Source organism: Phoxinus phoxinus, assembly GCF_949152265.1.
Source record: "Phoxinus phoxinus genome assembly, chromosome: 6".
Lineage (NCBI taxonomy): Eukaryota > Metazoa > Chordata > Actinopteri > Cypriniformes > Leuciscidae > Phoxinus > Phoxinus phoxinus.
The window spans coordinates 39592405-39609494 of record NC_136881.1 but is presented as its reverse complement, the minus strand read 5'-3'; the positions used below and the strand labels follow the sequence as shown (position 1 = coordinate 39609494).

Sequence of the window (17090 nt, the reverse complement as noted above, 5' to 3'; positions counted from 1 at the left end):
TCCCCTGGGATCGAACCCACAACCTTGCGTTGTTAACGCAATGCTCTTACCACTGAGCTACAGGAAAGCTATAGCTCAGAATAATATTGATCTGCCTGCAATACGTACAAATTTGTACGTCGGTAGAGTTGTTCATACGTAAATAAATTACGTTTTTGTTCTGTCAATACGTAAATGTTTTACATTTTTGTGCTGTAAATACGTCAGTATTATACGTTTCTGTGTGTATAAAACATAAATAAATGTACGTATAGAACTACACTTTACGTGAAAATACACACGTATTCTCATGAGATCACGTTGGTATTTCTTACACAAGGAGGATCTTCTAATATCTATCAAAGTGCTGTTAATTAAAAGGTCCCCAAAGCTTAGTGGTCAGTGCACAGACATTAAGTGCTGATGATTTTTAGGTGACACAAGTTCAAGTCCCGGCTCGCTGCCTTTTTTGGATACCATATTTTCCTATCATAATAAAAGGTAAAAACTCCAAAATATATATTTTTAAACTGGTACCAGGTCAGCTCCATCCACACAAAAAATAACTAGCTGTCGGAATACGTTCCCCCATTCCCATTATGAGAGGTGTTGATGTAGTGGCCTACAAAATGCTTATTTTATTTTGTGTGGATGGAGACTACCTGGCACCAGTGTGAAGACAAATATTTTAGAGTTTTTGCCTTTTATTGTAATAGGAAAATATGGGATCAAAAAAGTCCACGAGCCAGGACTTGAACTTGTTTAACAGATTAAATGAATACATTTACATTTATCAGATTATTTTATCCAACATGAATTAGTTAAGTAGGCCTATATTTGTACCCTTATGAAATAAACCATGGTTTTACCACAGCATTTGCAGTAAAACCATAGTAACAAACAAAATTAACCATGGTTTCACAACAACCTAGGTTTTACCATGGTTTCACAACCTATGGCTATGATTAGGCTGTAGTTTTACTCTTACAGCAATATTACTTGACACTGAACTGAACGATGACATCACTTTTGCTACTCCACAGCGGCTATATGAATGAACTACTAAATTAATAACTTTTTTACTACAAAAATAAAACATCACTGAACTTAAAAAGCTGGACTGTGACGCTATTTTCTTCTGAAAAAAAATCGTTTATTTTATTTTTTGCATATTTTCCTGTAATCTCTGTAAAGCTGCTTTGAAACAAAGGCTAGTGTAAAAAGCGCTACAAAAAAATAAATGAGACTTGACTTAATAAGTAAAGTATAAGTAGATTATGTACTCGAATTTTTTTTTTAGCTGTATTATGTCCAGTGAAGTCGTGTTGGGTTTGGGTGTGCGTGCGCGCGCGCGCGCGTGTTCCTCTTCCTCAAACTTCCGCAAACTCTTTTCAGTCATTCGGTCAGTCAGTCATCATGTCCAACAATAACGCTAGCAGCAGCAGTGTGGCTGTGGCGACCAAAGCCGTCAAACAGCTCAGACTAGAGGCGAAAATACGAAGAATTAACGTAAGTATGTCAGCCTCAACTTTAAAGGTGAAAGAGTTTGTGAGTTGAAGAAGAATACGGACACAAGAGTTTAACCGGTGTGAGTTACTGCTAGTGCTAACGCTAACCGACAAACCACTATTTAAACGCGTTTAAACTAATTTATAGGCAAATGACACCCTTTTTTTTAACGTCACGGGCACTCAGAGATAGTTTTAAAGTGTTTTATGACAGTTTTATACGGTCAGATCTGCATTGTAGTCGTAAAGTTCAGACAACAGTTATTTGTTATGCCCTCTGCTCATTAATAATGCAGACGCACAGAGATCAACTGAGACTCTGCTAGTAACGTTACTATAACTATATGGTACAGATAGTATCAGATTGCAATATTATGGCTTTTTTTGTGTACTGTCTAGCACTTTAAAAATATAACTGTACAAACGTGTCTAAACAAAACAACTCTTTACTGTGACACTTTTTTCCAGCTCAAAGATACTTTAATGTGAAAATGCCATATTTTCTCTATAATGCATGCAGTATATTTCATAATTAATAATAGCACTGTATTATGTTAAAGTAGTGTTTGTTGACCTAATTTTCAGTTAGTTTACATAGATGCATCATGCCACTTTGTTGTCTGACAAAAACAGATGTAGGCCTACATTTGTTTAATAATTGTTTAATAGAGATTATATAACTTATTTACCATACATTTAAGGCAAGATACCACAGGTAACTAGGTTTAAAAAATCTATAAATAGATATTTTCATATACTGCATGTGATTAATCACAGGGCATTAAGACAATGTTTTTTTTATTACAAGTTTTTAAATATATGTGATCCATTATCTAATTACATCTGCACTAATTTGCATATCATTTCCTGATGATCGGAACTCTGAACTTTGGATAAAGCCAGGTTTAAAAACTGCATTAATGTATTGTTATATTACTCTAACTATGCAAATAAATAAATTATAAGAAAATAAACTCTTAAATATGTATTTTGGTGGTTTTCTTTACACTCGTCTGAAGAAAAAAAAGAGCCCTCAAAAATTGACCAGTGCATGAAATAACAACGGTTTTGTCTGTAATGTCTTGCCTTAAAAATATACACATGTGCCAAAACATTATGTCCACCTGTCTAACATGCTGTCGACCCGCGAGGCATGGACTCTGTAGGTTGTGACGTGGATTGAACATTAGCCCACATTCAATTGGATTGAGGACTGGGGAATTTGGAGGCCAGGGCAACACCTTGAACTCTTCATCATGTTCCTCAAACCATTCCTGAACAGTGTGTCAGGATACACGATTGTCCTGCTGAAAGAGGACACTTTTATGAAGGGGTCTGCTCTAATGTTTAGATCAGGGGTGTCCAAACTGGGTCCCGGAGGGCCACTTTAGCTGCAACCATGATCAACTCACTTGGCTGCATTTTCTAGTAACTCACATATCTTGATTAGCTGGTTCGGGTGTGTTTAATTGGGTTTGGAGCTAAACTGCAGGACAGTGGCCCTCCAGGAGAAGTCTGGTTTAGATGGGTGGACCACATCAAATGTATGTCCAAGGTCCAGTTCAGACAAAATGTTGTGTGCCGTGAGCCACAGTAGACCTTCGGTTGGCCCGGACCAGACGGTTCATTGCCCTCATGCATCGATGAGCCTTTGCCGCCCAACATCCAGTCGCTGGTTTGTGGTTCGTTCTGTTGGTAAAGCAACACAAGCCTTGTCGTTCTCTGACCCAGTCGCCTTGCCATAACTTTCTGGCCCTTGTCAAAGTCACTCAGATCTTTTTTTCCTGACCATTTTTCCTCCATTCAACATGTTAATAACAAGAACTAATTGTCTGCTTTCCATCTAATCCATCCAGGCCAGACCTTAAAATGGCTGCATTTACACTGCAAGTCTCAATGCGCAGATCCGATCTTTTGATATCCGATTTTTTTGGCCCGCCTGTTCACATCCACGTTAGACAGGACTGGTGTCCGATATCTGTGTTAACAGTAATTCCCGCCCAAAATGATTTTCGGTGATCGTTTTACTACATCCACATGGTAGACCCTGGTTTTGAATGGCCGTGCTATTAAAATTATTGATATAATTCATGTCGGGTGGTCATGATTATTTGCATCCATTAACAACTGCTCAGATCTAAAAAATCTGAAGTGAAATAAATTCCCCCCCCTTCTATGTAAATGCGCTTTGAGGTCTCAGAAAAAGTTCTATATAAATGTAACAAATTATTATTATTAAAAAATTAATTATTAGCGCTGTCATACATACATATAGATTTTAAAAAAAACTTTTCTTTTTAATTGACCAGAGAGAGAGAGTGACCTAAACGTGAAGCTTGTTGGTTTAATTACAGCGAAGTTATCACCTCATTACTGAGAAATTTAATGTAGCTTTCAGTAGTGAAGCTGTTTTATTTATAAAAGTCACGGGCAAAGGTTGAAAACCAGCTCCGAAATGTTTCTGTGTTTGCGCAATTTCTTTTCTTTACAAAGAAAAATGTAAAGCTCCCACCTCAATAAAAAGCCGTGAGCGAGCGCACACAGGCACGTCTGCCTCATAATACAACGTTAAAAAGCTATCTGTGTGAATAAACGAGTCGTCCTCGCCTTGTGTTGGCTTGGATTTCAAAGGCTATCTCGGATATGTGTGTTTAGACGGAGGTCGGATGTCCAGATATCGGATATGTATCTGATTTAAAACCACATTTGCAAGTGGCTCAGATCGGATGCGAATAAATCAAATCTCGTGTGGATTTTTGTTTACACGCATGCAACAAGTGCCGATCTGTGTCGGATGCGAGTAAAAGATCAGATTTTTTGTGCCAGTGTAAACGTAGCCTATGTCTCCTTGTTAAGAGATGATCAATGATGTACGCTTCACTCACGACTGCTCATAGTGTTTTGGCTCATCAGTGTGTGATGAGTTCTTGGATCAATTTGGTTGTTTCTGCAGGGTATGTGAACTCAACGCATATCACTTAACATGCCGTCTTCACTGTGATCTCTGCAGGTGTCTCAAGCTGCCGCAGACCTGAAGAACTTCTGCCTGCAAAATGCCCATAAAGACCCTCTTCTGATGGGCGTCCCGTCCAGCGACAACCCCTTCCGCCCGCCCAAATCCTGCGGGCTCCTCTGAGCTGACCCTGCAGAGGTGACCGCGGCCCCCTGACCTCCTCTCAGTGCTTTCACACGGGCAGTTTAGTTCGGGACGGGGCACGGCTCGCATGAAAAATCGCTAATGTGATTGTAAACGCTGTCATGCGGACTGGGGTACTGGGGTACCGAACCCGAGACTACCTGGAGGAGCTGCTCTGAGTCCGGTTGCTCTCGAACTGTGCCCTGAATTACACATATGACGTTTGTCAATTTAAAAGATAATTATGAAAGTCAAGAAAGTCACAGTTTGTCATAAAACAGAAGAGTAACGTTTAGTTTTATGTGAAAATCGCTCAATGAACTACATCTCTCGTCTCGCACTGTACGTCACCAACATGGCTGTCACTTTAGCGCGTTTCATATCGTTCTTCCAGGAAAAAAAGTATTAAAAAGGGTGAAAATCACTACAGACGTTAGCTTCAGTAGAGTTGGCTTCAGTAGAGTTGGCTTCAGTAGAGTTGGCTTCAGTAGAGTTGGCTTCAGTAGAGTTGGCTTCAGTAGAGTTGGCTTCAGTAGAGTTGGCTTCAGTAGAGTTGGCTTCAGTAGAGTTGGCTTCAGTAGAGTTGGCTTCAGTAGAGTTGGCTTCAGTAGAGTTGGCTTCAGTAGAGTTGGCTTCAGTAGAGTTGGCTTCAGTAGAGTTGGCTTCATTCATTGAGAGGAAAGGTTATGACGGCACATGTGCGCCTTTTGGGTTTGTAGTCTTTGTAATTACGTATTTTCACAGTCTTAGGCCCGGATCACACCTAACGCGTTTTTCAGGTTCGAAAACGCGAGGCACACAGCACTGCTAAAAAAATCCCCGATCACACCTGAAATAGCAGTTAGCTGCGGTTTTTATGTTGCTAAGCAACCACCGAGTCAGCTGTCAGTCTAATAGCGAGCTCGCACAAAAAAAAAGCTTTGGTTTGTTGTCAAGTAAAATGTCACATTGTAAACTCGTAAAATCTTAGAGCTTAAAAAAAAACATATATAAGTCGCACTGGACTATAAGTCGCATTTATTTAGAAATGTATTTCACAAAATCCAAGACCAGGAACAGACATTTAATCTGGAAAGGCAAGTTATTCAGCTCCACAATAGCACACAGAACAACAGGCTGAATAGTGTCCGGTGTGTTAGCGTAACACTTTAACAGTTATTCAGCTTCACAATAGCATAAAGAACATATACCTGTGAGGCTGAATAGGCTAAATTAACATTAGCCAGCGAGTCCAACAAGTTACCGGTAAACAAAGACCAAGCTCCCGATCTCATTCCTCAACACTGAATCCATTGAGTTCTTCCTCGGTGTCGCTTCTGAACAACTCCGCTAGCTAGAGCGCCCTCTCGCGGCTGTAGACGGTAATGTTTTCTCTTGGTTCATCTCAGTATGAATTCATTTTGATATATAAGTCGCACCTGACTATAAGTCGCAGGACCAGCCAAACTATGAAAAAAAGTGCGACTTATAGTCCGGAAAATACGGTAAATAAAACGCGTCACATTACATGTGTTTTATTTGCCGTATTTTCCGGACTATATGTCGCACTTTAAAAAAATTTTTATTTACCTTGGATACGAGCGAGTGAGCCTGCAGTGTATTTACGCATAGCGCGTGGAATCAGGGAAACAAATGAATGGAAATCCACTGTCCTACACACACACACACACACAGTAAACCTGTGTTGTTCACTCAGCTGCGCATAATATAGCACCGAATCAATAAGTTTGGCAAACGAGCCCAGTGTGAAAGCACCCTAATGCATGCACTATCAAAATACTCTCGATCATTTTTGTCATGATTCCATATATTAATATTTACGTGTTATCTGTTTATTTCAGAGCCGATGAAGCCGTTTCTGACGATGCGTCTGTTTCTACCTTTTACACTACTACATAAAGACCCACACAAACACTAGACAAACGGTTTGTTTGGATGAACTGTATTATGTATAATAATACTTTGATTATGCTGAATTTACACTGTATGGCATGGTACGATCAGATACTGTATTTACATTTCTGGAACCGCATTACCCATAACACACCCTGTGTTTTACAAGCAATGCTGTTCAAACGTCATGTTACTAAACACTATTTTATCTGTGATGTGTATAAAACAAAAAGAGTTTGTTGAAGATTGTATGAAGGTTTCTCTGGTTTATATGGAAGGAATTGAAGAATTAGCATAAAAAGACAGATTTTTACTTTAGTGTTTTACTAATTTATAGCCAGCAGAATTTGGCTTGAAGGTCATTTTAAACAAGCTTTGTAAACCTTGCACAGTTAGGAGTCTCCCTAGTGTCCGGTGTGTTTGATGAGGGAGGTCCTGGTCTACATGATCACCTACTGAACATGTTACGTTTAAATCTTTTTTCGCTGTCTTTTTGCCTTTAAAATAAAGTGTTGTTGATCATTTGCCCCCCTTTTTTTTAATAGACATGAAAATTTACATGCCGAACTTAAATGGTTGTAATTCAAGAATGCTTTGGAATATAGATGTAAGATTTGTCTTGTTTTAAAGAAGACATTTGGCAGATTTTTGTAGAAGTGAAATAAATGAAGAAAGTTAAACAGAAAAGAAGTTTGAGTTTATGAAAATGTGCAATGTTAAAAATGAAATTATTCATATTTTATATAAAATATATATTTTCAAAACCTGGTGGACTAAAAATGCAAAAAAAAAATCAAAGGCAAAAATCTGAACAAGTTGGGTTTCAAATTTTAGGTGGATATCTCAAAAAATAAGCGTTCAGTGAGATTTAGTTCGGGCGCAGTACCACACTTCTCCACTAGTGGACATTACTGCCCATATAAGGGCGCCTCCATTTCCATATGTGTTTGAGTGATCTGAACCATTATTTTTACAATTTTCATACAATTTATGAAGTAGACATCCTATTCAGAAGTAGTATTGGAAGTTTGGCAGATTTTGAAATTAATTCAACCTCTAAGAAACACAAGAAGAACACGTATGTGCATTATAGCTCGCTGCCACATCACTAATGTTTTTTTTTTCTTTATATTTAAAACATTTTCAGACCTTTTTTTCTAAAAGAATTGAATGGATGCTATCTTTTGAACTCTGGGCAAGAAAACAAACTGAGGTTTCTACCATTCTTTCATGATTTTTCATGTTCATCACTATTTCAAAATAAAGGTCTGAACACGCCTTAGGAGTATGAAAATATCCTTGTTGCAAATATATAAATTACGGCTCCTCTGTCATTTATTTAGAAAACCAGTCACCCAATATGTAAACTAGAGATTGTAAGCTTTCAACATATATATAGTTTATCAAGATTAGTTTATACGTTGATTAGTTTAATGTGTGTTAGCTGTTAAATAGACAGCAGCTGTCGATCACTGATGAGATGATTGAAGGAAACCTGCCGATGACTGAATGAAACTGAAGTCACTGGAGATCTCGTTTGCTCTGTAACGCTTTCATGTTTTTATCTAACTTTTGAGAAGGCACAGCAGATTTCTTTGCTCTGGTAAGACATGTAGGTTAACATATTTGCTTATATCTGTCAGATTTAATTTATGCTAACATATGTTTTGGATAAATTGCTTAATGTTATTTAAATTACATTGAAATTGACAAAAAAATACAAGTCAAATTGCTGTGGTTTACAGATTTCACAATCACTTCTGGTCATCATTTTTCATGCAATGAAAATTAATAAGTTGCACAACGCATCAGTGTTTTCTGTAGCAGTGGTTTCTAAAGTTGTGCTGTTCGTATCTGCAGAGTCTGGGCTTAAATTAATGCTATTCATGTAATGTTATTCAAATTGCATTGAAACCAATCACCAAAAAAAGACGAGCCGGTTTACAGATTTCACAATCAATCATTTCCACTTATTTTCCATGCAGTGAAAAGGAAAAGTTGCACAAGGCATCAGTGTTTTCTGTGACTTCTAATGTTGTGCTGTTAGTATCTGCAGGGTTATGGCACACAAACATCTCACGAGGTCCCCGGCGTCTCATATCCGTTCTCAAGACCGCTCAGGTAGTGTGAACACACACACACACACACACACACACACACGTACGTGAGTCTGAGGATATGCTGATATCATGTAACGGTCAGAAAGAGCAGTCTGAGTTTGTCTTGTGTGTGTGTCAGAGATGCTGAACTCGGTGTGTGTGCCTCATCATGATGAAACCACTCTCAGCTTCACACACAGGATCTTCAGAGAAGAGCACAGGGACCCGATCGCCTCTTTACAGGTTCATGTGCCACTACACAACACTACACACTACACACTACACAACACTACACTACACTGAACTACACTACACTTAACAACACTACACTTAACATCACTACACTACACTTAACATCACAAGTCAAGGCAAATCCTGTCAAGAACCTCTAAATATCGATTAAGGCTGTGATATTATTTTCAAATTAGTTATGCTTATTTTCTTACACATCATGGCAGTATTTATTTTACTGCCTTTTAATTCAGGATTTATATTATATTATATATTATATTTTATTATATTATATTATGGGACCCCATCAAAAATGAGATGTAAATCTCAAGAGGTTTATCCCAAAATATAAATAATATTACTAATTAATATTTAATTCTGGCATTATATTGTGTAAATTAATATTAATAAAATGGTATTTGCTAATTAAGTTTGTATTATATATTAATAACATTTTATGTTATGTTCGCGTTCTATATTATATTTTGAGACCCCATAAAAAAACAGACATGCATCTCAAGGGGTTTAGCCCAATATATAAATAATATTCCTAATTAATGCTTAATTATGTTGATTTGTACTATATTAATTAATTTTAATATATTATTTGCTAAATAAATGTAGGCTATAGCGTATTTTGGGACTCCCTAAAAAATGAGATGTAACTCTTGGGGTTTATCCCAATAGCTATATATAAACAATATTCCTAATAAATATTTAATTGTTAATATTATTATATTATATTATTAAAGTCTGACTGAGCCTATTGTCTTTCACAGGAGCAGCTTATGGAGAAGGACCTGCACATCTCCAGGCTACAAGAGGCTCTGACCTCTGAAAGAGATAAGGTTGTGTTATGATGTGTTATAATTCCTGCAGTAGAGCGCACCAGATGACGGTCGTGTGTGTGTGTGTGTGTGTGTGTGTGTGTGTGTGTGTGTGTGTGTGTGTGTGTGTGTGTGTGTGTGTGTGTGTGTGTGTGTGTGTGTGTGTGTGTGTGTGTGTGTGTGTGTGTGTGTGTGTGTGTGTGTGTGTGTGTGTGTGTGTGTGTGTGTGTGTGTGTGTGTGTGTGTGTGTGTGTGTGTGTGTGTGTGTGTGTGTGTGTGTGTGTGTGTGTGTGTGTGTGTGTGTGTGTGTGTGTGTGTGTGTGTGTGTGTGTGTGTGTGTGTGTGTGTGTGTGTGTGTGTGTGTGTGTGTGTGTGTGTGTAGAGCGCGCGGCTGCAGTGCCGCTGCCACCAGCAGGGGGCGGAGCTGAGGCGCAGAGAGCAGAACATCAGCCGCATGAGGGAGAAACTCTCTCAGCTCGCCGACAGACACAAGCTGCGCGGAGTGTGTGAGACTCACGGCCCGCGGTTACAACACGGTTTCATGTTCAACTTCTAGCGACTTCATTCACTAAAATATTCTGTCCTTTCCCTTTCTGAAACACTTGCCCTCGTTAACTTACAATAATTTGTCACAAATGCTATTATTCTTAGTAGGTTTATACTATACACAACCCAGGCAGCAACATAGTCTACATAGCAACATTATTTTTGTGTGTTTTTTCCTCAAATGTTATGAGTGCGTTAACTTGCAGACTAAAAGCCACACACATTCAATTAGGATGCATGCACCATGAAACCCACAAACTGCACAGTGACAACAGTATCCCCATCTATAGCCATGGAGATCATAAATGTGTTGCCAAAGCGGACGGGACGGAGAGAGCCTGGATTCAGGCCCGCAAAGGCTGATGGGAGGTACGACCAATGACCTGATGGACTGTACAACGTGCTTTAATCCATCAGAAACGTGTGTGATTTGCCAGAATGTTCTTTAATATGGACCTTTAGCATCTTTATGTAAAATTTGAGGAATTTGTGGATAGAAAAGTATAGAAAATATTTGCCTATCTGCCCCCCAAAAAAAGTGTTTTGTCTCGAGCGCTGTCTCCCCCTGCAGGACGGAAGAAGCACTGCGTCTGCTGCTGGACCGAAGAGAAGCTGAGCTCAGAGAGGCCATGAAGCTCCGGCACGCGCTCACCACACTACTGCACATGCTCAGGAGTCACATGGCACAGGTGAGAGAGACCCCTGCACATGCACTGGAAAGATTTCCAATTAAAAAAAATTGTATTTGCACAAACTAAACTCAAAAAGGATGTTCTTCACCGGAATTGGGCAGAATCTCAGTGATTCTGAGAGTGCAGAAATGCATACTACTATCAATTAAAACATGTCTTGACACCACAGAGCCCTCCGCAACATACTCTATTACTGAACGTTAAAGTTCATAGACTGCTGAGGCTTCAAATTCTCATTTTTATTCAACTGAAAAAGTAAAAGTGATCGAAACCTGTTCAGTAGCAGCCTTGCTATGTTTCACATGAAACGGGCCTTGCCTCCGTCCACTTGTGCTCGAAAAACAGCACCGGCCCACCGCCATCATGGACATTAATGGGGGCTTGGGCCAAAAATGCATCCAAAATTAGTACTTATCCTAAATAGTAAGTATTACTATTATTAATTTATGAAGTCTGCAAATTGGATGCATTATATAGTAAACTCTTTCTAATTAGATGCTGCAAGATGACCATACAGGGCTGGGGGATGAGGACAAAGACAATGTGCTGGTCCAATCAGAGCAGAGCCTTGGTGATCATGTGACCGGCGGTGTGGTCCAGGAGTGGATGCAAGTCCAGAGAAGACTCCGCGAGCTCGTGTCTCAGAGTAAGACCTGCACGCTTGAAATCCACGTGTTAGAAGAGGCGTTATGGACTGAAGTCAACGATGAATATATGCAGTCAAACCAAATATTATTCAGATATTTTTTATTTATTTTTTATTTTTTTACTAGTGTGTGCAGGATACTATAGTTCACGTATGTAAGTGAGGAGAGTAAAATAAAGTAAACTGTGACATATACCCAAAAATTCTTCATACAGTGACTAGCAGTAAAAAATATTTAAATTTGGGACCAAATATTATTCAGACACTTTGAGCTGATCATGTTTTGCTGAAGTGTTTTTTCTTTATTTGCTAACGCGACCTTTTTGACTAAATGAAGCATTGCTTGGTCACTGGTTGAGCTAAACTGGTATTATCTAATAGTGTAGTTAAATTTAACAGCTGACAGATATTCATCATAATTCATGTGTGAGACAGTCTAACAGAAGGATGGACAAAACCAGTGAAATATCATATATAGTTCTTGTCATATTATATGTATGAAATATCCACTGATTTCATAACTCTGAGTTCTGTCATATCATTACCATTTTCTAAACTATAGTGAATAAACTGTGATAATGTGAGAAATGTGGAAGGTGTCTGAATACATTGTGGTTTGACTGTATGTGTGCTCATCAGGTCCTGTAAGAACCGGATGCTTTGAAAATGACATGTTGTAAGAGGCTTTATGGACTGAAGTCAACGATTATCAATGAATGAATATATATATGAATGATTGTGTGCTCATCAGGTGCTGTCGCTCAGGGAACGGACCAGGAGAAGCTGCTGGCTCATCTAGAGGAGGAACTGGAGCAGAGCCGGGAGCTGATCCGAGCACAGCAGGAGTTACTGCAGGTCCGACACCACAGCTGACGTCCCGTCCGCCTCAGGGCGCCATTTCAACTGTCTAAAGGCGCTTTCCCACTACACTGTACAAGGCTCTACGCTAACTTTTTTCCCAAGGAGTACATGTGCTCCTAAATGAAAAAAATTAGGAGCACACAAAGAAATTTAGGAGCACAGTACAAAAAAGATTTTTTTTTTTTAATTCGTTTATTGAACAAATTTCATGCATATACTGTGTGTGCAAAATTGGTATATCAGATGCAAAGGATATCAGTTGTCCAGTTGCTTTTATAAGTTGGCCGTCTGGAACGCTTGGAGTCATTTTTAACTATTGTACCAATATTTTCTTTCCAGTTTTTACCTCACTGGACTCTCTCACTTAAAATCCAGCAGTTCCCGCACATTCCCACACTATTTCAGTGATTGGCTCATTGGTTGCGAATCGTCGCTCTCATTTGCATAAAGTTAAGCGCGTCATCATGCTATTTTCACACATACTGTCTGTGTTCACATCGCGCAGTCGCGACGCTGTCACGTCCTCTTGCTCTTTTATATACGGTCTATGTTGCTCAGTTCCATGTGAAATCAATGGGATGCTTTGCTTCATCACGCTGTTGTTCAGTGTATTGAGAACAGCCCGTCACTCGCACACTAGGGCTGCACGATATTGGAAAAAAATTACATTACAAACAGAAAAGCCGAACACATTTAAACAGCAGCTTTACACCTGTCAGCGTCGCTGCTCCCACCAAGAGCTGAGGGAGCACCAAAAAAATAGCCTAATAAAAAATCAATAATTCTAATGCCGATATTATTTCAGTATAGAAATACAGACATCCCAAGTCTCCCGGAAGTTCCGGGAGTCTCCCGCATATTGATAGCGGCTGATGCCCGCGAATTAGTTAAAATCTCCGGAATCTAGAGCGAGCGCGCCCGTGAGACAGAGACTGTGCTCCAAACCGCGCAGCGCGTGCACGACAGAGAGGGAGAGAGAGCAAGAGACCGCGCGCGCGTGCCTCATGAAGCGCGTAATATCTCCCGCTGGTGCTACTGTGCTACTACCCTTCACATCGCATGTTCCGACGATGTGACTATCGCTCACTATCGCACATCGCGATGTCGATGTTAAAATCGAATATCGTTCAGCCCTATCGCACACTGTGCTCGTAAATTATTTTTCAAGTTCGCACATAACTATTTTTAGGCGCAAATGCGAGTGAAACACTCGCACTGTAGAGCCCTGCTGTACCAGCTCAACTCGACTCGCCTTTGTTTGGTTTTCCACTGTGTAAAAGTTGTACCGGTACCTGCTTCCAGATACTTTTTTTCGTATCACCTCCGGCGAGGTTCTGAGCGAGCTGAGGCGATACTAAAATGTGACGTGAAACACGGCAGACTGCTGATTGGTCAGAGAGAATTGTCACTATTCACTGCGTCATCATTGCACGCGCCAGACGGAGAATCCTGAATAACCCCGACATTTTTAAATAGTTTGGCCAGAGATTGCGTGATAAACCCAAGCCATTACTAATATTATGTAAAACAGAATACACTATCTGCAATGGAGACCGAAAAGCGAGTCGAGTTGAGGTGGATTCACTATTTACATGGAGGAATTTGCAAGCGGAAAAACTGTGTGTGTGTTTTTTTTTTAAAGCGCGCGAGCAGACCATCTACGGGACAAGCTGGATTCCACCGTATCTTTGTACACAATATTAATCTTACATTGTAATCCTATTATTTTTCATATTTGGCATGTTTGTGTGCTGCTGCGCGTCCGTGTGTGTGTGTGTGTGTGTGTAATAAGCAGAGTGTACGCGAGTGCGTTGTGAACCCGCCTATAGGCGCATATTACTAATGCACCCTTTAAATAAAAAATATTGCGCCATTAACTTTTTAGACCAGGTTTTTGTTGGTCAATGGCGCAGTCTATATCAGTTCCTCAAAATAGAAACGCGGCAACAACGCACCCGAACACACACCTCGTTTTTAAACCAGCAGCCCATGGGCGCAATGCAAATATTGAAACTATCAAAACACACTTGCGTCGCGCTTGGCGCTGCATTGCGCCGGGTGTGAGAGAGGGCCCTCAGTGTTTACCACAGTAAAGTGAGTGTTTTCTCTCAGGACAGCGTGACTCCGCCCCTCCCCGCTGTGCTGATGGACTGCTACTATCTGGAGGAGTGGGAGCGGCTACAGGACCGCTGGGAGGAGCTTAACCGGCAGAGGCGGAGCTTCCAGCGAGAGAGGCGGGCCTTCACTGAGGCGGCTATCCGATTGGGTCACGAAGTGAGATGCTTACATTGATTTATGCGTGTTTATTGCTCTGAACTAATTTTTCTTTGTCATTTTTGCTAATTTTGTTTGAATCAACTGGTGTTTTTTAGTGGATGAAGTTAGTTTTTCTCGGTCCGAGGAACCACAGGTGTAGAGAATCACATCACATTATCAACATAATCCACTAAGAGGGGCGTTTACATGACACTTTTCACACACAAAAAAAGTCAATGGCCTTTAATTTACACGTCAACAGCGTTTTGTGGGATGGAAAATGCCAATTTTTGAAAAGTGACATCGCCATCTACTGGCCTGACATATAATAGTGTTTTTAGTAATTTGTCAATTATTAGTATTAGTAACTTTTCAAAAACTATTTTTAGTACATCAATGTCATGTAAACATACCCTAGTTCTCCACCAGGCACACTTCCAAGGGGTGATTAAATTATTTAAAATAAAAAAGACAAGCTTTAAAATGAACTACAACAAATAAACTCAAGATATTTGTAATTTGGTTTTTAAAATAAAAATAACAGGTGTTGAGGGAGTGAACGGTTCTCACGGTCTTGGAAAACCTGGATTTGTGAGGGATTTTTAAATTTAAAAAGTCATGGGAATGAATAAAATCTTAAAGTCGTGGGCGTTTTTATCATTTTTATTTTATAATAAAACAAATTCTGGTTATGTCGGGATGGTATTTTATATAATATATATAAAATGCTATTTGTTAGTAAAAAAAAATGCAAACCCTTTAACTGAATTCATTATTGAACTAATTCAGTTATTGAAACTTCTGCAATTTTCATTTATATTAAAAAATATATATATAAATATTTATATAAAATGTTTTGGGTTTTTTTGGAAATAAATTTAAATACACTCGTAGTTCTGGAAATAAAGGTTTAAAATGATCAGCTTTGTCATTACATTACAATATTCCTTCAAATATTGACAGAAATCCAACAAAAAATCACCATGAAGTATAATAAAAATAGTATAATCAACTTTCGTTGTAAGAACAACACACAAGCTTAATTTTTTATTTTGTCTTCTATAGAAAAATAATAACAGTAATGGGTTGAGTATATAAAAGGATTTAACTTTAAGAACCAGAATGAGCTTCATTGCGAAGTATGTTTAGACACAAGGAACTTGTGTGTGAATATTTTGAGAGAACCACTTGTAATGTTTAATAATCTGTGTGTGTGTTTCAGAGAAGTGAGTTTGAGCAGCAGAAAGCCTCCCGTTTGAAGTCCGAGTTCCTCAGTTTTTCTCCCGTCAAGAAAAGCCGTCAGTGGAACCGAAGAGAGAGCACAGCGCTCAGCGACCTCCGTACATACACACACACACACACACACACACACACATCACTATTACAGCATTCATATCACACTAAAACACAGCCGTGTGTGTGTGTGCAGGTGCAGCAGCTCCGGATCCGCTCTCTCTCTCTCCGTGTGCCACACCGTCATCTGAGGGGTCAGAGGTCACGCCGAGGTCCCGTCAGAACGGGGTCATGACCCCCAACACCCCTGAGCTGTACTCCGCTTTTAAACTGCCCTGCCACAGGTCTGATATCTCTGATATCTCCGTCACTGAAATGAGCGGTGAGTGATCAGTCGGACTCAGTGCTGCATGTTCTCTGTCTCTCAGGCCTCGGCGGACGCTTCTGCCGCCGGACGAACACCACACCGACTGGCCCTTTTAGTTCACACACCTCACGGAAATACTGTGTGTTTTGTGTAGATTCAGTCTTTTTGAATAAATTAAATAAAGGATATGCATTATATATATGTGGAATTTCCTTGTGTTTTCTCTTTCCAGCATCTCTCACAAACGCACATATAGTTTTGTAAGCTGAGACCGGGGCTAGTTGTCACAAGCTCTATGGCCGGTTTCACAAGGTTTAAGCTAGTCCCAGACTAAAATGCATGTTTGAGACTAAACAAGTTGAGTTCAGTTGATTTTTAAGATTTCAATCTTAAAACAGCTCAAGATGCACACCAATGTTTTTTGTTTCTAAGGCACGTTTATAAAAGCTACTTAAATGCTCTAATTGAACTGATTTCTGGCTTAATCGAAGCCCTGTCTGTGAAACCAGATTTATATTCAAAAATCCACTTGTTTTCTCTGTGGTTTTGTATGTTGGTTTTAAATACTTGTTCAAAAACGTTCTGAGTTGAATATTAAAATAATGTTAAAGTTAGTATTTCATTTGAATGTAATATTTATAAGATGGGTAACCAAACCACATTTACATTCAGATAAGGAATTTAATTAAAAGGTTTTTATAAAATACTTTGCAGGTATTCAAAATTTTACATAATTTACACTGACATTGTTTCTTGTTTCTGATTTTTCTTATTGCATATAATTTCTGTTTGTATTGTCTATATATATATATATAC

At 39.2% G+C, this 17090-nt stretch overlaps 2 protein-coding genes across 8 annotated transcripts; both read left to right on the top strand.

Annotated features, from left to right (window-relative positions):
* The first annotated feature begins 1292 nt into the window (after window positions 1-1292).
* LOC307000622 (guanine nucleotide-binding protein G(I)/G(S)/G(O) subunit gamma-5) lies at window positions 1293-7794 on the top strand. Its single transcript, XM_079616335.1, has 3 exons — window positions 1293-1488; window positions 4498-4638; window positions 6465-7794. Exons 1-2 carry the CDS (start codon window positions 1396-1398, stop codon window positions 4621-4623), a joined length of 219 nt encoding a protein of 72 aa, XP_079472461.1. The 5' UTR covers window positions 1293-1395; the 3' UTR covers window positions 4624-4638; window positions 6465-7794.
* A 65-nt stretch (window positions 7795-7859) lies between these two features.
* Window positions 7860-16500, top strand: LOC307000678 (afadin- and alpha-actinin-binding protein B). Of its 7 annotated transcripts, none has more exons than XM_079616455.1 (13): window positions 7860-8119; window positions 8564-8637; window positions 8755-8858; window positions 9626-9694; window positions 10056-10209; window positions 10510-10588; window positions 10791-10908; window positions 11407-11557; window positions 12309-12412; window positions 14531-14692; window positions 15897-16014; window positions 16104-16251; window positions 16336-16492. In XM_079616455.1, exons 2-13 carry the CDS (start codon window positions 8577-8579, stop codon window positions 16388-16390), a joined length of 1323 nt encoding a protein of 440 aa, XP_079472581.1. In that variant the 5' UTR covers window positions 7860-8119; window positions 8564-8576; the 3' UTR covers window positions 16391-16492. The 7 variants fall into 7 exon arrangements, with proteins under 7 accessions (XP_079472581.1, XP_079472584.1, XP_079472579.1 ...); XM_079616458.1 differs by having other exon boundaries at window positions 7940-8119; window positions 10056-10179; window positions 16336-16500; XM_079616453.1 differs by having other exon boundaries at window positions 7981-8119; window positions 10056-10175; window positions 10452-10588.
* Window positions 16501-17090: the final 590 nt, after the last annotated feature.